This window comes from Penicillium riverlandense (assembly GCF_028828495.1).
Source record: "Penicillium riverlandense strain IBT 135883 chromosome Unknown utg000002l_segment0_segment0, whole genome shotgun sequence".
NCBI lineage: Eukaryota > Fungi > Ascomycota > Eurotiomycetes > Eurotiales > Aspergillaceae > Penicillium > Penicillium riverlandense.
In genome coordinates this window covers 103,073-116,080 of record NW_026643195.1, presented here as the reverse complement: position 1 = coordinate 116,080, position 13,008 = coordinate 103,073, and the positions used below count along the sequence as shown (strand labels likewise).

At 54.3% G+C, this 13,008-nt stretch overlaps 5 protein-coding genes across 5 annotated transcripts; 1 reads left to right on the top strand and 4 right to left on the bottom strand.

Moving 5' to 3' along the window:
• Positions 1–367: 367 nt before the first annotated feature.
• N7474_002332 (IPI1/TEX10 family protein) lies at positions 368–1,505 on the bottom strand (the record flags this gene model as incomplete). The annotated part of the gene is made up of 3 exons (XM_057193747.1): positions 368–1,278; positions 1,333–1,405; positions 1,458–1,505. The coding sequence occupies 3 exons, from the start codon at positions 1,503–1,505 to the stop codon at positions 368–370; spliced, it is 1,032 nt and encodes a 343-aa protein (XP_057055102.1).
• Positions 1,506–1,898: 393 nt separating this feature from the next.
• On the bottom strand, positions 1,899–2,503 carry N7474_002331 (uncharacterized protein; the record flags this gene model as incomplete). The annotated part of the gene is made up of 5 exons (XM_057193746.1): positions 1,899–1,909; positions 1,962–2,132; positions 2,248–2,358; positions 2,414–2,435; positions 2,489–2,503. The coding sequence occupies 5 exons, from the start codon at positions 2,501–2,503 to the stop codon at positions 1,899–1,901; spliced, it is 330 nt and encodes a 109-aa protein (XP_057055101.1).
• Positions 2,504–3,245: 742 nt separating this feature from the next.
• N7474_002330 (uncharacterized protein) lies at positions 3,246–5,918 on the bottom strand (the record flags this gene model as incomplete). Its single annotated transcript, XM_057193745.1, has 1 exon — positions 3,246–5,918. The coding sequence occupies one exon, from the start codon at positions 5,916–5,918 to the stop codon at positions 3,246–3,248; it is 2,673 nt and encodes an 890-aa protein (XP_057055100.1).
• Positions 5,919–9,584: 3,666 nt separating this feature from the next.
• Positions 9,585–10,972, bottom strand: N7474_002329 (putative C6 finger domain protein; the record flags this gene model as incomplete). Its single annotated transcript, XM_057193744.1, has 3 exons — positions 9,585–10,234; positions 10,327–10,712; positions 10,830–10,972. Coding segments are annotated over 3 exons (1,179 nt in total), but the record flags the coding sequence as incomplete, so codon positions are not given.
• A 124-nt stretch (positions 10,973–11,096) lies between these two features.
• N7474_002328 (uncharacterized protein) lies at positions 11,097–11,874 on the top strand (the record flags this gene model as incomplete). Its single annotated transcript, XM_057193743.1, has 2 exons — positions 11,097–11,270; positions 11,848–11,874. 2 exons carry the CDS (start codon positions 11,097–11,099, stop codon positions 11,872–11,874), a joined length of 201 nt encoding a protein of 66 aa, XP_057055098.1.
• Positions 11,875–13,008: the final 1,134 nt, after the last annotated feature.

The window sequence follows — 13,008 nt, the reverse complement described above, 5'->3', positions numbered from 1 at the left end:
TTCTATATAGTTCCACCGAAGCCTTTCCAGTAGCAACCAGGTGCTTCCATCTGTAGCCACGGGAGGTCGAGCTCAGGGCTCGGCACAGGCTGATCAATCTGTGACTGTGATTGGATGTCTGCAAATTCGTGTCCACGCAGTTCTGAATGGGCGGATTGCTTGATACAAAGACCAGTGTCCAAGACACACGAAAATTGCAGTATTATTGTTGAGCCAGGCCAAACTGACATGGCGGTCACCGCGAGGTGCCCGTGCACTTCCTGTAGTGCTTGTGTTCATCGGGGTTGTCTGTGGTGGTCTATCAGTGGTGTTCATAAGAGCCGAACAGTCCAACGGGATTGTCGCAACGGAGGGCAGGGCAATCAATTCATGGACCCAAACCATAAGAAACAGCTTCTTTGACCACTTTGCTCACGCCGGAGGAAGCACGGCCCAACTCTCCGCCTTCTTCGCGCGCACTCTTCAGCCCGCGCTCAATCGCTGGTAAGAACCGACTTGTAAACACCCGATACCGATCCTCCCGGGTTTCGTACATCTCGCCTTCCTCATCGCGTGGTTGCCCAAACAGATTCAGATATGCGTATGTGGCAGATGACTGGGAAACCATGTGTTGAGATGTCTGGCAGAGGGGGAACGGCCATTCAGCCAATTCATCATCCGAGTCAAGTGGGTCATCCCCGGCTATTGTTGGTTGGCCGACTCCAGCGTTCAAAAATTCCGCCAGCGCCCCCAGCACCTTGACCATAGGCCTGCCTTGACTCCCAGACTTGCCAAAGGATGCACGATTTGACGACCACCTTGCCGACTCCTCTGTGTGCCAGCCCAAGACAGAGAAAAAGCAGTTCAACGTCTTGATCCACCCGCCCGCGGAGGATACCACTTGCTCTCCGGCCGCCTCCACCATCCAGGACAGCACTTCCACAGCGGAAACCCGAATGTCTGCTGCCAGGTGGGTCATTCCTGCCCGGACATATGGAAGGAGCTGCGAGACATGATCCTCCACGTCGCTGCGCGGGAGCGTGCGCAGGAGCTTGAGCAGCTGTGTGCGTACCGTGTTACTCGCGTCCAGAATGAGTGGGAGAAGAGACGGAAGGATGACGCTAACAGGTTGCGGAAGAGGTGAATTCACAGGACGGGAGGCGATCGAGGTCGTCAGGTGAGCAAGAGAATCGCGCCGTTGGCTGTCGGACTTGGACGAGAGCAAGGACAGGTGATGAGAAAACTGGCTATTCAAGGATGGGGCCGAGAGGTGGAGAGATTGCTGAGTGAGAACGATCGCTGTAGCAGATAGAGTCAGCCTGAAATTCCAAGATACCAGCAAAGCGCACATACCCTTGGATCGAAAGCTGGTGTCGGTGAAATTGTCGGGCTTGGCCTTAGCCTTGCCGACCTTGAGTTTGGGTTTCTGGGGACTGTCAGTGACCTTGCACAGTATCGCTAAAGCACACAATCCTCACCTGGAAGTCCTTCTGCTTCTCCTTCTTGCGTTTGGCACTGTTCCCCATCCTGGCGGTGTCAATGGCAAGTCGAAGTGGAAGTTGCTGCTTTTTTCTGCTGTTATCACACGTGATCGTATCAGTTGATTCCCCAGGCATCAACATGCCCAAACGGGAAAGACTTCAGATCTACGTACTCTACCCTCTGGCATGTCTTTGTGGTGCTATCAATTGTGGCTCATGTAGGGGTCTTGATTAGCGCGTTGGATTAGAACTATAAACATGCACCGTGCCGGGAAGGGTGAAGGTGGGTGTGAAAAATGAAATAGAAGAAAAACGGTCTCCCATACATATTACAAGAATGCATTCGCAAGTGTTAGATCGTCAAGACAGTCAAATCAATTTCGGGTTTTGTTTTAAACAACTACTTGATCAAGTCTTCCAATCCCTCCTTATACCAGTTCAGCTCGCCCCTGTGATCGGAGGATTAGAGCGATCAGACGTTACCAAAAGAAAGTGGCTCACCACGCGAACCCCCTCCGAGCGCCTTGGCGACGGTCTCCTGTGCATTTTGCAGCATCGACTTACTCTTCTGCGCCGACTCCTTGGCAGATTCCTTGGGACTGAACTCCCGGAATTGTTGGCGCGCGTTGGAAGGCGTGTCGGACAGTCGACGAGAAGTGGCTTTGGTGTCACCTGCAAATAGAGCCAAAAAAAAATGTCAGAATTGAATGGCTCGCGCTAGGAATGACAAACCACATCCCCAGGTCCGGGCTCACGGCCATGGCACCGGGGCTGCTGGGATACGTACCCGGTTGGAAGCGGTTGGCAATCTTTTCGCGCGTCTTGCTGGCGGATTCGCGAACGCGGCCGGCATACGTATCTGGCCCGCGCACATTAGGCGTGGATTGATCGGATCCTTCTACCAGTCGTGAGTGAGAAGCACAGGACCAAGGAGTCAAGAGTGTATCACTCACCATCCGTACTGGCCGTGTCGCCCTGTAACCGCCATCAGCGCCACTGGAATTAGAATAGAAGGAAGCAAACCATACTGCCATTCCAGACATCGCGGTAGTAGTATCGAGGACTGCGGGTGAATACAATATAGTTCAATCACTCGGGGATCTCTAGAGATGAGCACATATAGTGTAAAGAGCAAGGAGAGGACCGCTCGGCAAAGAACAGAAGAGGAGAAACCGTGAGGCAGACCACCTCAGAAATTCGTCAACATGATGTCTGTTCTGTTCTAGATGGTGGCTCGATGCCCATGGGGCGACTGATGTCACGGGTTTTTCTCACTGTGATGTCAACAGGGGCATGCAAAATATGCAGCAAAGCCACTTGGAGTAGGGCTACATTCACCCAAAGGTCGGGGTCAGAAAGGTCATTATCGTTATTAGATTCAAGCCTAATAGGTAATCACGCGTGGAAGGGGCTGGGCCCCATGAAGTCAAAGTCTGCCCAGCAGCTGCAACAGAAAAATCCACAAAACATCAAAACAGAGATGCGCACTTCTGCCCGGCCCCGAGCTGGTAAACAACACGACACAAGAAACAAAACAGGAAAACAGCTCGGGACACCGGACAGACGCGGTTGTATCAAAGCAAATCAAATCATAAAGCACATAAAAAACAGGTAGGAGCACAACGTGACACATAAAGGCAAGGGATGAACGGCACTGTAAAGTTCGAGAGCATACCACGCAATCCACCGGCGGAAGCTTTAGTCGTGCATAGGTGAAACTTATTAGAGTGGTGGGTAGCCCGCGTCACAGAGTCCGTAGCGAAACGAAAAGAAGCCATGCCTCAGCTAGAGACTCATCGTCAGCCATTCCCACTCCTGGCTGGCTCCCTGTCCACCAGCAATACTGTGGTTGGCAGGGTTCGCCGCAGCGGGCGCCATCGCGGGTGCCAGCGGGACGACCTTGGATCGGCTTGTTGGTGCACTGGCCTTGGGGCTGTCGTCCATATCTTGTTCCATTCCCGGGGCCTTTTCGAGTCGGCGCGGCCGCTTCAGGGCGGCCTGCATCGCGCTGCGGGCTTGGCCCACCCCAGATGTAGGTGTTGATTTGGGGGGCGCGGCCGCGATGGGGACCACGCCGGGCTTCCCCATGCCTGATCCGGCAAAGGCAGGGGGCGATTCGGAGTTGTTGCCGCTGGGAGCACGCGAGCTAGACACGGTGGAAGAAGGTTGCGCGGAAGAGTTCTTGCGAGAAGACTTTTTAGAAGACCGCGAACTACCAACGGCAACGGTGTTTGCGCTGTTGCGGTTTCGTTTCTTGATGACGTCCGTCTTCAACGACAACGGCCGCACCACGCCGTGCAGCTTCAAAAACAAACCACAAGCATTGCACAGCGGTTGGCCTTCGGGGTTCCGGCGCCAGAGAGGAGTAGTCTGGGTGAAGCAATTGGTGCAGGTAGTTGGCCCAGCGTTGGCATCGCCGTTTTTGGAACCACCGGGACTGGCTGGGCGCGATGGAACGGCACTGCTGAGACCCGACTCGGGGGGTGTATTGGGAGATGGGTGGTTTGTCGGGGGGCCGCTTGTGGGACCATTGTTCATGCTCTGGCGTAGCAACTGCTGGGCATTCGGGGTGGATGTAGTGCGTGCAATCTTCTGGCGGCGGGGATCCTGCTCTCGGTTGCGAACCTCGCTCACAGAAGCAGCAGACCCATGCGTGCGTCCGAGGCCGCCACCTTGATGCCATTCGGGCGGAGCATCCATCATATCGGTCGAACCGATAGTGACGTGCTTCCGGTGCTGGGCAGGAAATCCCGGCATCGATTGAACAGACCCGGGGAACCCTCCATCCCACTGTAGTCCTGCACTCAGTTCACTGGCATGCTCATCCATCGACGCAAAATCGTGCGGCATTGCAATGCCAGCGCGCTCACCAAACGTATTGATGTCATCATCCTCGTTGTCGGAGTCACCACCGAAAGTGAACATGCTTCCTGACGGTGCGGTCGTAGAGAATTCTCCAGTCCCCAGCATCTGAGACGGGTCGACGTGCTGCGGAGGAGCCGAAAATCCCATGTGGGCCGTCGTCGGGGGGCCGCTGACAGCACCCGCCTGCGAATCGCCATTGGCGGGGTTGAACATGTAACGCGGCTGCAGTGATGCGGACAGGTTCGAGGATCGCTGAGTAATGTAGTTGGGGACGCGACGCTGCGTCTGGGACTCCACCGAGGGTGCGTCGGTGAAGAACATCGACTGTTCACCTTCGTAGATGGGCTGCGGGGTCGAGACGGCAGACTGGTAGCCCGATGGCGGCGGGGAGAAGAACTCGGTGGAGTTGAGAGACGAGGCCAGAGGCGTTTGAGCGTAAAGGTTGGAAAACGAATTGCCAGCAGTCATGGGAGAATCCGAGGGAGAGAAGGTGAAATGCTGCTGGTAGGGGCCGGCCGAGTTGATGCTCGGGTCCTCTCCCAGCCCAAAGGTGTCCAGGCCGAACGAAAGGCCATGGTGCTGCGGGCGTCGCAGGCCCCCCATGGAGGGGTTGCGAGGCAAGGCAAAGCTGGAGGAAGGGTGGTCGAGCGAGTAATCAGGCAGCGCAGCGGACAGCTCGGAATGCTGCGCCAGCATGGCATTCGACACGGGCGGAACCTGCGGCGACGATTCGGCAGGTCGCTTGCGAGTCGGCACGGCCAGTCCGGCGAAGAACTGACGCTCGTCCACGCTCGTCTTGCGCACCCGACGAGGTACATAGCCAAACTCACTGTTCTTGCGCTGGTCCTGAGGCGGGTTAGGGAACGAGGCGGCGGCTGTGGAATCGACCATCGGGTGGTCTCTGCGAGCTTTGATGGGAATTGATGCCGTCGGCGTCGCGGTGAAGTTGCGGTCGGTCGGCGGGTGAAGAGGATGATCGGCGGGAGAGTCGAAAGGCACGATGAAGTCATCCAAATTCATCGGGTCCGAAGTGGCATCGTGGGACGACGATGCTGGATAGGCGGGGCTGGTCGATACGGGGTCGGACAGGTGCAGCTGCGCCATGCCGCTCGGGGTAGGACTGGTGAGACTGTTGAGCTGAACCTGCGACGAGCTGCCGACACATGGCGACATCAGCACTCTCTCTCTCACAGTGGCGGGTGGGACGGGCACCCACCGAGCCTTTTGCTCCCGTTCCTTGCGTTTCAAACTCATGGCCATCATCCGCCACGTGAGATTCTCCATGCGCTCCTGGTTCGGCAACTGGGACTTGGTTTTGGTGTAGAGCCGCCAGATCTGGGCGGCCAGTGGATCCTGTCGCTGCATCTCTTCGGGGTCGTCGAGCTGACCCCGGGAGGCGCCGGTCTCCCACTCGGGAAAGATGGAGTCGTTCAGCACACCGTCGTGGACGTGGGAAGGCGGGGCCGGGTTGAAGGGGGAATCGAAGGCGAAATCGGTCGTCATCTGAGAATCTGCCTCGAAGCCGGGGAATGCCATCCTGGCGGGCTGGTGCGGTCGGCCGGGGCCCGGACCTCTTTGGTTGAAGCCCTGCATGATCCCCTCGGTCGTAGGCCAGAGGAGGGAGAGAGGGTAGACAAGACGAGAGGAAAGAAGAGAAAGAATGAGAAGCGGTAATCGCTAATGTGGGGGTGGGAAGCCAGGCCCGAAAAATGCAAGGTCTGGATGGAAATTCCCCCGTTCCCGCCGTAAACGAGAAACCCTTGGCCGAAAAGAGGCGATTGGCAGCCTGGTGCAGCAGCCAGCGACCGGGGTCTGCCGCCGTGGCCGGATTAGTTTAGTTTTTGTATGGACGCGCGAGACTTGACGACAAGAGGGAAGAAAAGGAAAAAGAAGATGGCAAAAAAAAAGAGAGGACGGTTCGTCATCACATGTTGGACAGAGAAACTCACCAAAGATCCCAGGCCACCACCTGGCCTTGAAGTCGCTGGATGAGTCTTGCTTGTGACGAGTCCTGGAGGGTTGGGGCTAGACCCTCCCGATGTTCATGCCCCGATCGGGTGAGATTAGAATCGAGGGTGGAATGATGCTAAGGAGAGGGCAAGTCGAGCGAGAAGGGCGGGAAGGGACGGATGCGGCCAATGCGGGCCGGGGGAGACAGACAGACAAGGTAGGATGGATGGAGATGGGAGAGAGGGAAGAGAGAGGGAGGGAGAGAGAGGGCAGCAGAAGAGGAAGATGAGCAAAAAGAATTCCACCACCCAGCGTGAGTTGTATAAGTGAAGTTCGAGTCGCTCGAGGCACACTCCGCGTACGGGTAATACCGGTACCCAGATTTAATGCTAAATCAACCCACCACGGTATACTATGGCATACCTCGAATAGGATCACTAGCTAACCACCGACACACATTGCGATCCCACTTCCTCGAATGAGACTCCCGGGATGGTGGAAACTTGACGGTCGGCCCGACCACGGTCCAGCTCTGCAGGCCGAGACCAGGCGCAGGTACATACCAGGGCTGCACACGAGGGCTGCTACTTGGCCAGGTCGGCAGTTGATCAATCCCGGAGCATTCATCACTCACTACAATAGGATACGTCTTGTACCAGACAGACACTCGGAGAAATCTCTATCTAGTCATAACAGAGAGAAGAGCAAAAGATGTGATGATTCCATTAGTTAGCTATTTCCTTCGTTAGTTGCTAGTTGCGGACGAGCTGGCCAGAACCCACGGACGGATGCCGAAAGAGAAAAGATAAGGAACGGTCGAACGGCGGCCATTGCACCGATCCCTACATTACCCGATCTGGTACTGCGGCGTCTCCGTACACCAATACGACCCCTGGTGTCACGCCCGTACCTCGTTGCGGGGACCGCAGCTGCCGGTTAATTCTGTAGCAGTAGCGAAGTGAATCTATCCGAGGATTGGCTCGCCACAGTCTTCGGTATCAAACTCCGATCCTCTCAGCGCTTTTAGTTGAGGGTCGATCCCCCAGCAGCCGCGCTCCCTCTGATGTCAGGTCTCGGTCGAGGTTGCCCAAGCGCAGCAGTGGGGACCAGGCACGCGAGAGGAAGGATGGACAATCCATCATGCCATCATCGGTGCGGATCAGCACCAGGGGGAGGTACCTAGGACGATTATTTTTGGCCCCACGAGAGATACGTTGGCCCACCATGGGGAGAAACCCAAGATAGACACCCTGATAAGCTGATAACATGGTCATTAGCCGTGGTCATGGTGGATCTTAGCCCCGGCGATACATCGGTCTTATCGCCTCATCCACGCGAATAACCACGAATCACACGAAGGAAACATCGATGGACAAGAGGGTCAATAATACGTCCGAATCAACCCGAAGGAGTCCATCGCGTCTCGGACATAATCTCGTGGCGGTCTGCAGCGGAGGCGCCGCCGTGGCGGCCGGATGTACTTTTGTTGCTGCTGAGCCCTAACTAGTCCATCCTAGTCCACACCACCGCGGGATGCTCTTTTCGTGCGCCTTCTGCGGTTACGGTGAAATCGCCTCGGAGGCGACAATGGGAGAAGGGAAAAATAGAAACCCACCCTTTATGAAGAGGAGCGCGCCCGGGGGGACGAGCGTGGAGACAAGAGCCCAACAATGCTGCGCATATGGAACAGCCAGGCAGGTCCGCCAGACGCTTGACTCCCTTGGGTGCTACACTCTTCAAAATAATGATAACAGGGAGAGGTCCTCCACAAACGGCCGGGTCGGAGCCCCTATATATACCTGCGCTTCCGAGATTCAATGGCCAGCCGAGCGTGTGGTTATCACTCAGCACCGTCTCGATAAGCGGTGACACTCGTCGCGATCACAATGGCCAGAACCAGGGGCAGATAAGTCTGCAGGTCCGTCGAAGCCTCCGGGAGGCTAGATAAGAGCCACGGGCGATCACCTAGGCCATATCAGAAGGCGCACAGTTATCTGCTGGTGGAAGGTTGGCCTTGATAGCCATACATCCTACGACCCTGCTATCTCCAGGTTTCATCCCCGGAAGGGATCGACTTCCCGGTGGATGCTCCTGAAGATCTCCCTAGAGGGGGATCCACGGCGACCCCAGACGTATCAAGACAAGTCACCAGGTGCCCGGGACCGCCCTTATCTCCTAGATCTCCCAGATAATTGAGATCCAGACAGGGGTTGGCAACAATCTAAGCCCTAATCTTGAGTCTGGACAGGATCGTACCAATGGGATGGCACTGCTCAAGGAAGGCCTGCAGTTCCGCGGAGACAGCGAGTCGCGTGCTTATCTTTCTAGCCCAAATTTCTGACATCATCCTTGCTGCGGGTTCCCTATCAACGAGGGTGCTGAGTCTTTGATGTGGCATTCAAACATTTGATTGGTCCGTACGCAAGAGATATGGTAGGCAGAATACCGTCCACGGACAAGCACAGATATCAGAGATCCTTCAGGGGTTAAAAGTTAATCGAAATCATACAGCCAGTAAAAGCAAAGGTGGCTATTGAAGTGAAGAGCAGTGGCATTCAATTCTCTGTGATATGATCAATATGTACATTGAATGTAATTCTGCAAAGCCGGGCTCAATGGCCCTTGTTGAAATTGAAGTGTCGACGTGGTGTCTCGGGCCATGTGTCGGCATGAGGAACCTCAATCCTCGCTATGGTCTCACTCAGGAAGACCAAAAAGGAACATGGCAATGCATGCCAAATGAGAACATAAAGAGAGGCAAAGGGAGTAAATAGTTAGAAAAACAAAGCAAAAAGCCAAAAAGAAGGGAAAGAGAAGTCTATATGTTTTTGCCCGAAAAATGAGGACACGCAGCATGCATGGGTTGAAAAGATAGTTTTCAGGTCACAGGAGAGACATTGGCCAAAGCCAAGGCCCAAGAGGGTTGCATAATGGGTGAAAAAAGGAGAAAGTAACAAAGAAAAGAAAAAGGAAATCAAAGGTAAAAGAGTCTCCAATAGGAGAGGTCCAACCGAGAAGTAAAAACGTTGGACCGAGCCAGGAGGAAAAGGAAAAAGGAAACAATGCCACCCGAATAGAAAGACCCTTTGATGCGCCCGCTAATGACCAGCTGCAAAGCAGACCCGCCACGGAGTATGTAAAGTATGAGGCGAAAAACGCAGTAAGTTGAAATGCCAGAAAACAATGTATCCCCGGGGTATTAGAAATGAAACAAGGCGTTCTAGAAATGTTATGTGTAACGTGACGGAACCCAAACCATAAGAATATGATCGACTCAAGCACACCAGAAAGATGAGAGGTTTTTGAGGTTCATGACCCCGATGATCTCCCCGGCGCACCGGGGTGCCCCATCGGGGGAGGGCTGGTTGTGAAAGGAGGCTGTTGGATGGCATCGCCGGTGTACATGGGATATGGCACCACACCCACTCCAGGCAAAGCGTTCATGTCCTGCCAGGATGCATACCCCATACCTGGTTGACCGGTGTATGACATTGACCCCGGCGGTGCTTGCATATCCGAACGTGGGCCATGAGAGCCGTGTGACCCAGCAGCAGTGGGCGCAGAGGCCGATTGTGCGGGTGTTGTCATCCTTCGTTTGAGATCCGGAGGTATCTGGGGTGGAAATTGGTTTGGATAAGACGATCCGATCTCCTGTCCAGGATAACTCATTGCTCTTGATGGGCCCGAGGGTATTGGCCACATCGAGCCATCCGGCTGCAAGGTAAATGTCGGGTGTGCGCTCATCTGCTGTGTCTGCCCCGTCATGGGCGGAACAGATGGCAATCCAGAAGGGATGGCCCCAGGATTCCAGGCATTGGGCGCCATATTCATCATCTGGCCCTTTCCAGTTGGCATCTGGGTCATCATGCTGGGGTCAGACATAGTGGTGAACTCGTCCCAAGGCACTCCAGGGTCCATTGACGGATGCCCTGGGAAGTTTCCCGATACCATCGACCGGTCTGAAAGAGGCAAAGCACCGGTCAATACATGCTCATTTCTTTGCGCGGCTTTTACAGTACACAGGACGAAGGCAGAAAAGATGCTAACATACCTGGTGCGAAGCCCGGCATCGGATTGCCGGAAAATGAGTCCACGCTGAAGGACGCCATGTCCTGGCCTGACGTGTTCAATTGTATGGGTTGATATGGATAGAAGGTCTCGACAGATTCGGGACCCATGTTCGTCGTCGGGGAGGAGGCAATGGGGGTCGCGGCAGGGCGGTCCGTCGTGGGCGTCTCGATCCTGGAGCTGGGCCTTGATTTCTTCTCCACTGGAGGCTGCTGGTCGACTGGGAAAAACTGACATTCTTTGCGCAACCGAATACAGTTTTCGCATCGTCCCTGGGTGTCATCCGCTGCCACTAGGCATCGAATCTTCCGTCGTCGGCAATGTACTGTATATAATGTATGAGCCAAACCATCCACGATCTGGTTGCCACTACCCCGCGAAGGAAGATATTATTTCGCTTAAATTGGCGTCGCAAAGGCGACAAGCCAATGGGGAAACGGAAAAAGAAAGAACAAAAAAGATAGTAAAGGTGCGTGGGACGGTTACTGACCACATGCGACGGATGTTCGATGATACCCTAACTTATTGCGCTTCTTATCACTGGAGGCGTCTGGTGCGCCTTGTGATGTCGGTGTTGATGCCATCTCGTCGATAGCCGCGGGCATAGCTCCCCCGAGCGAGATTCTATCACTGCACCGGCCGAGCGCGCATCAATAGCCCTTGCGCGGCAGGAGGAGCGGAGTGAGGTAGCGACGGCAGATTGCGTCGCCAGACGTGATTCGAAGGGAGAGCGAGGACAATCGATGCCAGGCCATGCAGGCACCGCAAAGCAGCAGACAAAAGCGGAAGACCCAACAGGCTATGACGCTGTTGCGTAGAAAATCTCAGAGTCTGTTCAGACGCCCAACTCCACATGCGCCGGACTGGATCACCGCCGATATTGCGCGTATTTCAGAGGGACCGGAGTATCGTCGTGGCGGTGGTGAGGTAGGCCGTGACGATGTAGGCAAGTGTTCACGGTTAAGGATAAATTGGGTTGCGCCGGCGGGGGAGGAGATCTGAGACAAGCTTGTTTCCAGGCGCGTTTAAGGCGAATTAATAATGAACCGGAATAATTATAGAAATTAGAGTGACCATCAAGGTAGAAGACGAAGTTTCCAAGGTTAGGGTCTAGAAATGGTCGTGGTCCGGTTCGAGAGTAGCGTCAGGGTCCCCCGTCTCCAAGCGATAATGACGGTGAGGTCAGCTATAGATTAGTCAAAAGTAGTAGGAAAAGAAAAGAAAAACCAAAGGAGTGTATGAAGTAAGTGAATCGGGAAAATGGAGTAGGAGAAGAAGAGGAGCGGATCGAGGAAGTTGCTACAGTCTAAAAAGACAGAAGCTAATCGCGGGGTGAAACGACTCGGGGCTGGTTTTGTGTTTTTCCTTTTTCCCTATTTTGCCAGCTTGTCTTCATTTGATTTGATTTGGTTTTTATTATTTTATTATTTTAAGATTATTTGTATGGGACACTTGTGGCTCTGCATACAGACTGTGTACACTAAGACGTAAGTATCAGCTTTAGTCCAAGTTGGGCCTGCAGGCCCATTAATCTTAAGTATTGCCCGTATTGCCCAACACCGCTCAGGGGTGCCCGGGTAGAGAGCCCAGTGAGGGCTAAAAGACAGTACCAGGGCTAGGCGTGCAGCGAGGCATTTTTCCACGGTTGCTTTTTGTTTTCAATTTTACCGTCACGGACTTTGCTCGTCATCGTGGGCGTTGGCCCAATCCGGCAGGCAGAGGCCACCCCCTAATTGCGTAGGATCCCCCATCTAGGGCCGGTTCATAGCAAATAATGAGCCACAGGCGAGGAACCATGGTCTGGGTGCCTTGACACAGTGGGGTTATGTGGATGCTGGGCGGTGGTCGCTTCAGAGCCAACGATTTGGGCTTAGAGCGCGCGATACCTGTCAATCATTGATGAACTGGGGAATTCTTCCTTTCTAGACTGGTTAACTGATTGGCGACAGCAACTGGGTCGGCACCTTGGACCAATAAGCTTGTTGCTCCTAGGGTCCATTTGCTCACAAAGAACCTTCTCTCTCTGGTCATTCAAAAGGGTGATCCCTGGACTTCTGGAAAAGGCGAGCTGAGCTACTACTCAACTAAAGTTGGGGCAGATCGAAAGGACAGCCAGAGCACGCCGTCAGCTACTGCCAACAGCGCCCGGATAATAATAACAAGACCGTGGCATCAGGAACGAACTGCTGGTTGATTGGCACTAAAAACAGATTCAGGGTCCACGGCTGATGCGTAACACCTTATACCGAGGATGGAACGTCCGGCTGTTGGATCTCGCAATTTTTTTTTTTTTTTTTTTTTTTTGGACTTGAACTCTGGCTGCCCCTTTTTGCCTATTTCGTACGACCAGTTCTTGGCCGTTGCCCGGAGGGTAGCTTAATCCTTTGTGTACGTAGCCGGTGACATCGACCGCTGCCCTTGTTCTATTTTTTGCCTTCCATGAAGACTTTCCCGAGTCCATGGAATTTCTCTGCGCGCCAATCGGGCTTGTCGGCGGGCCTGGTTTAGTCACGGGTCCAGTTTCCATTTCACGATCCTGTGATGGTGGTACCTTGGGTAACGAGCCCCAGCCGGACCACCAGGATAATATTAATCATACAGACTGTCGGTTGCAGTCTGCTGAATTATTACCTACGTGCTATCATTGCTAGACTTACTCCGCGGT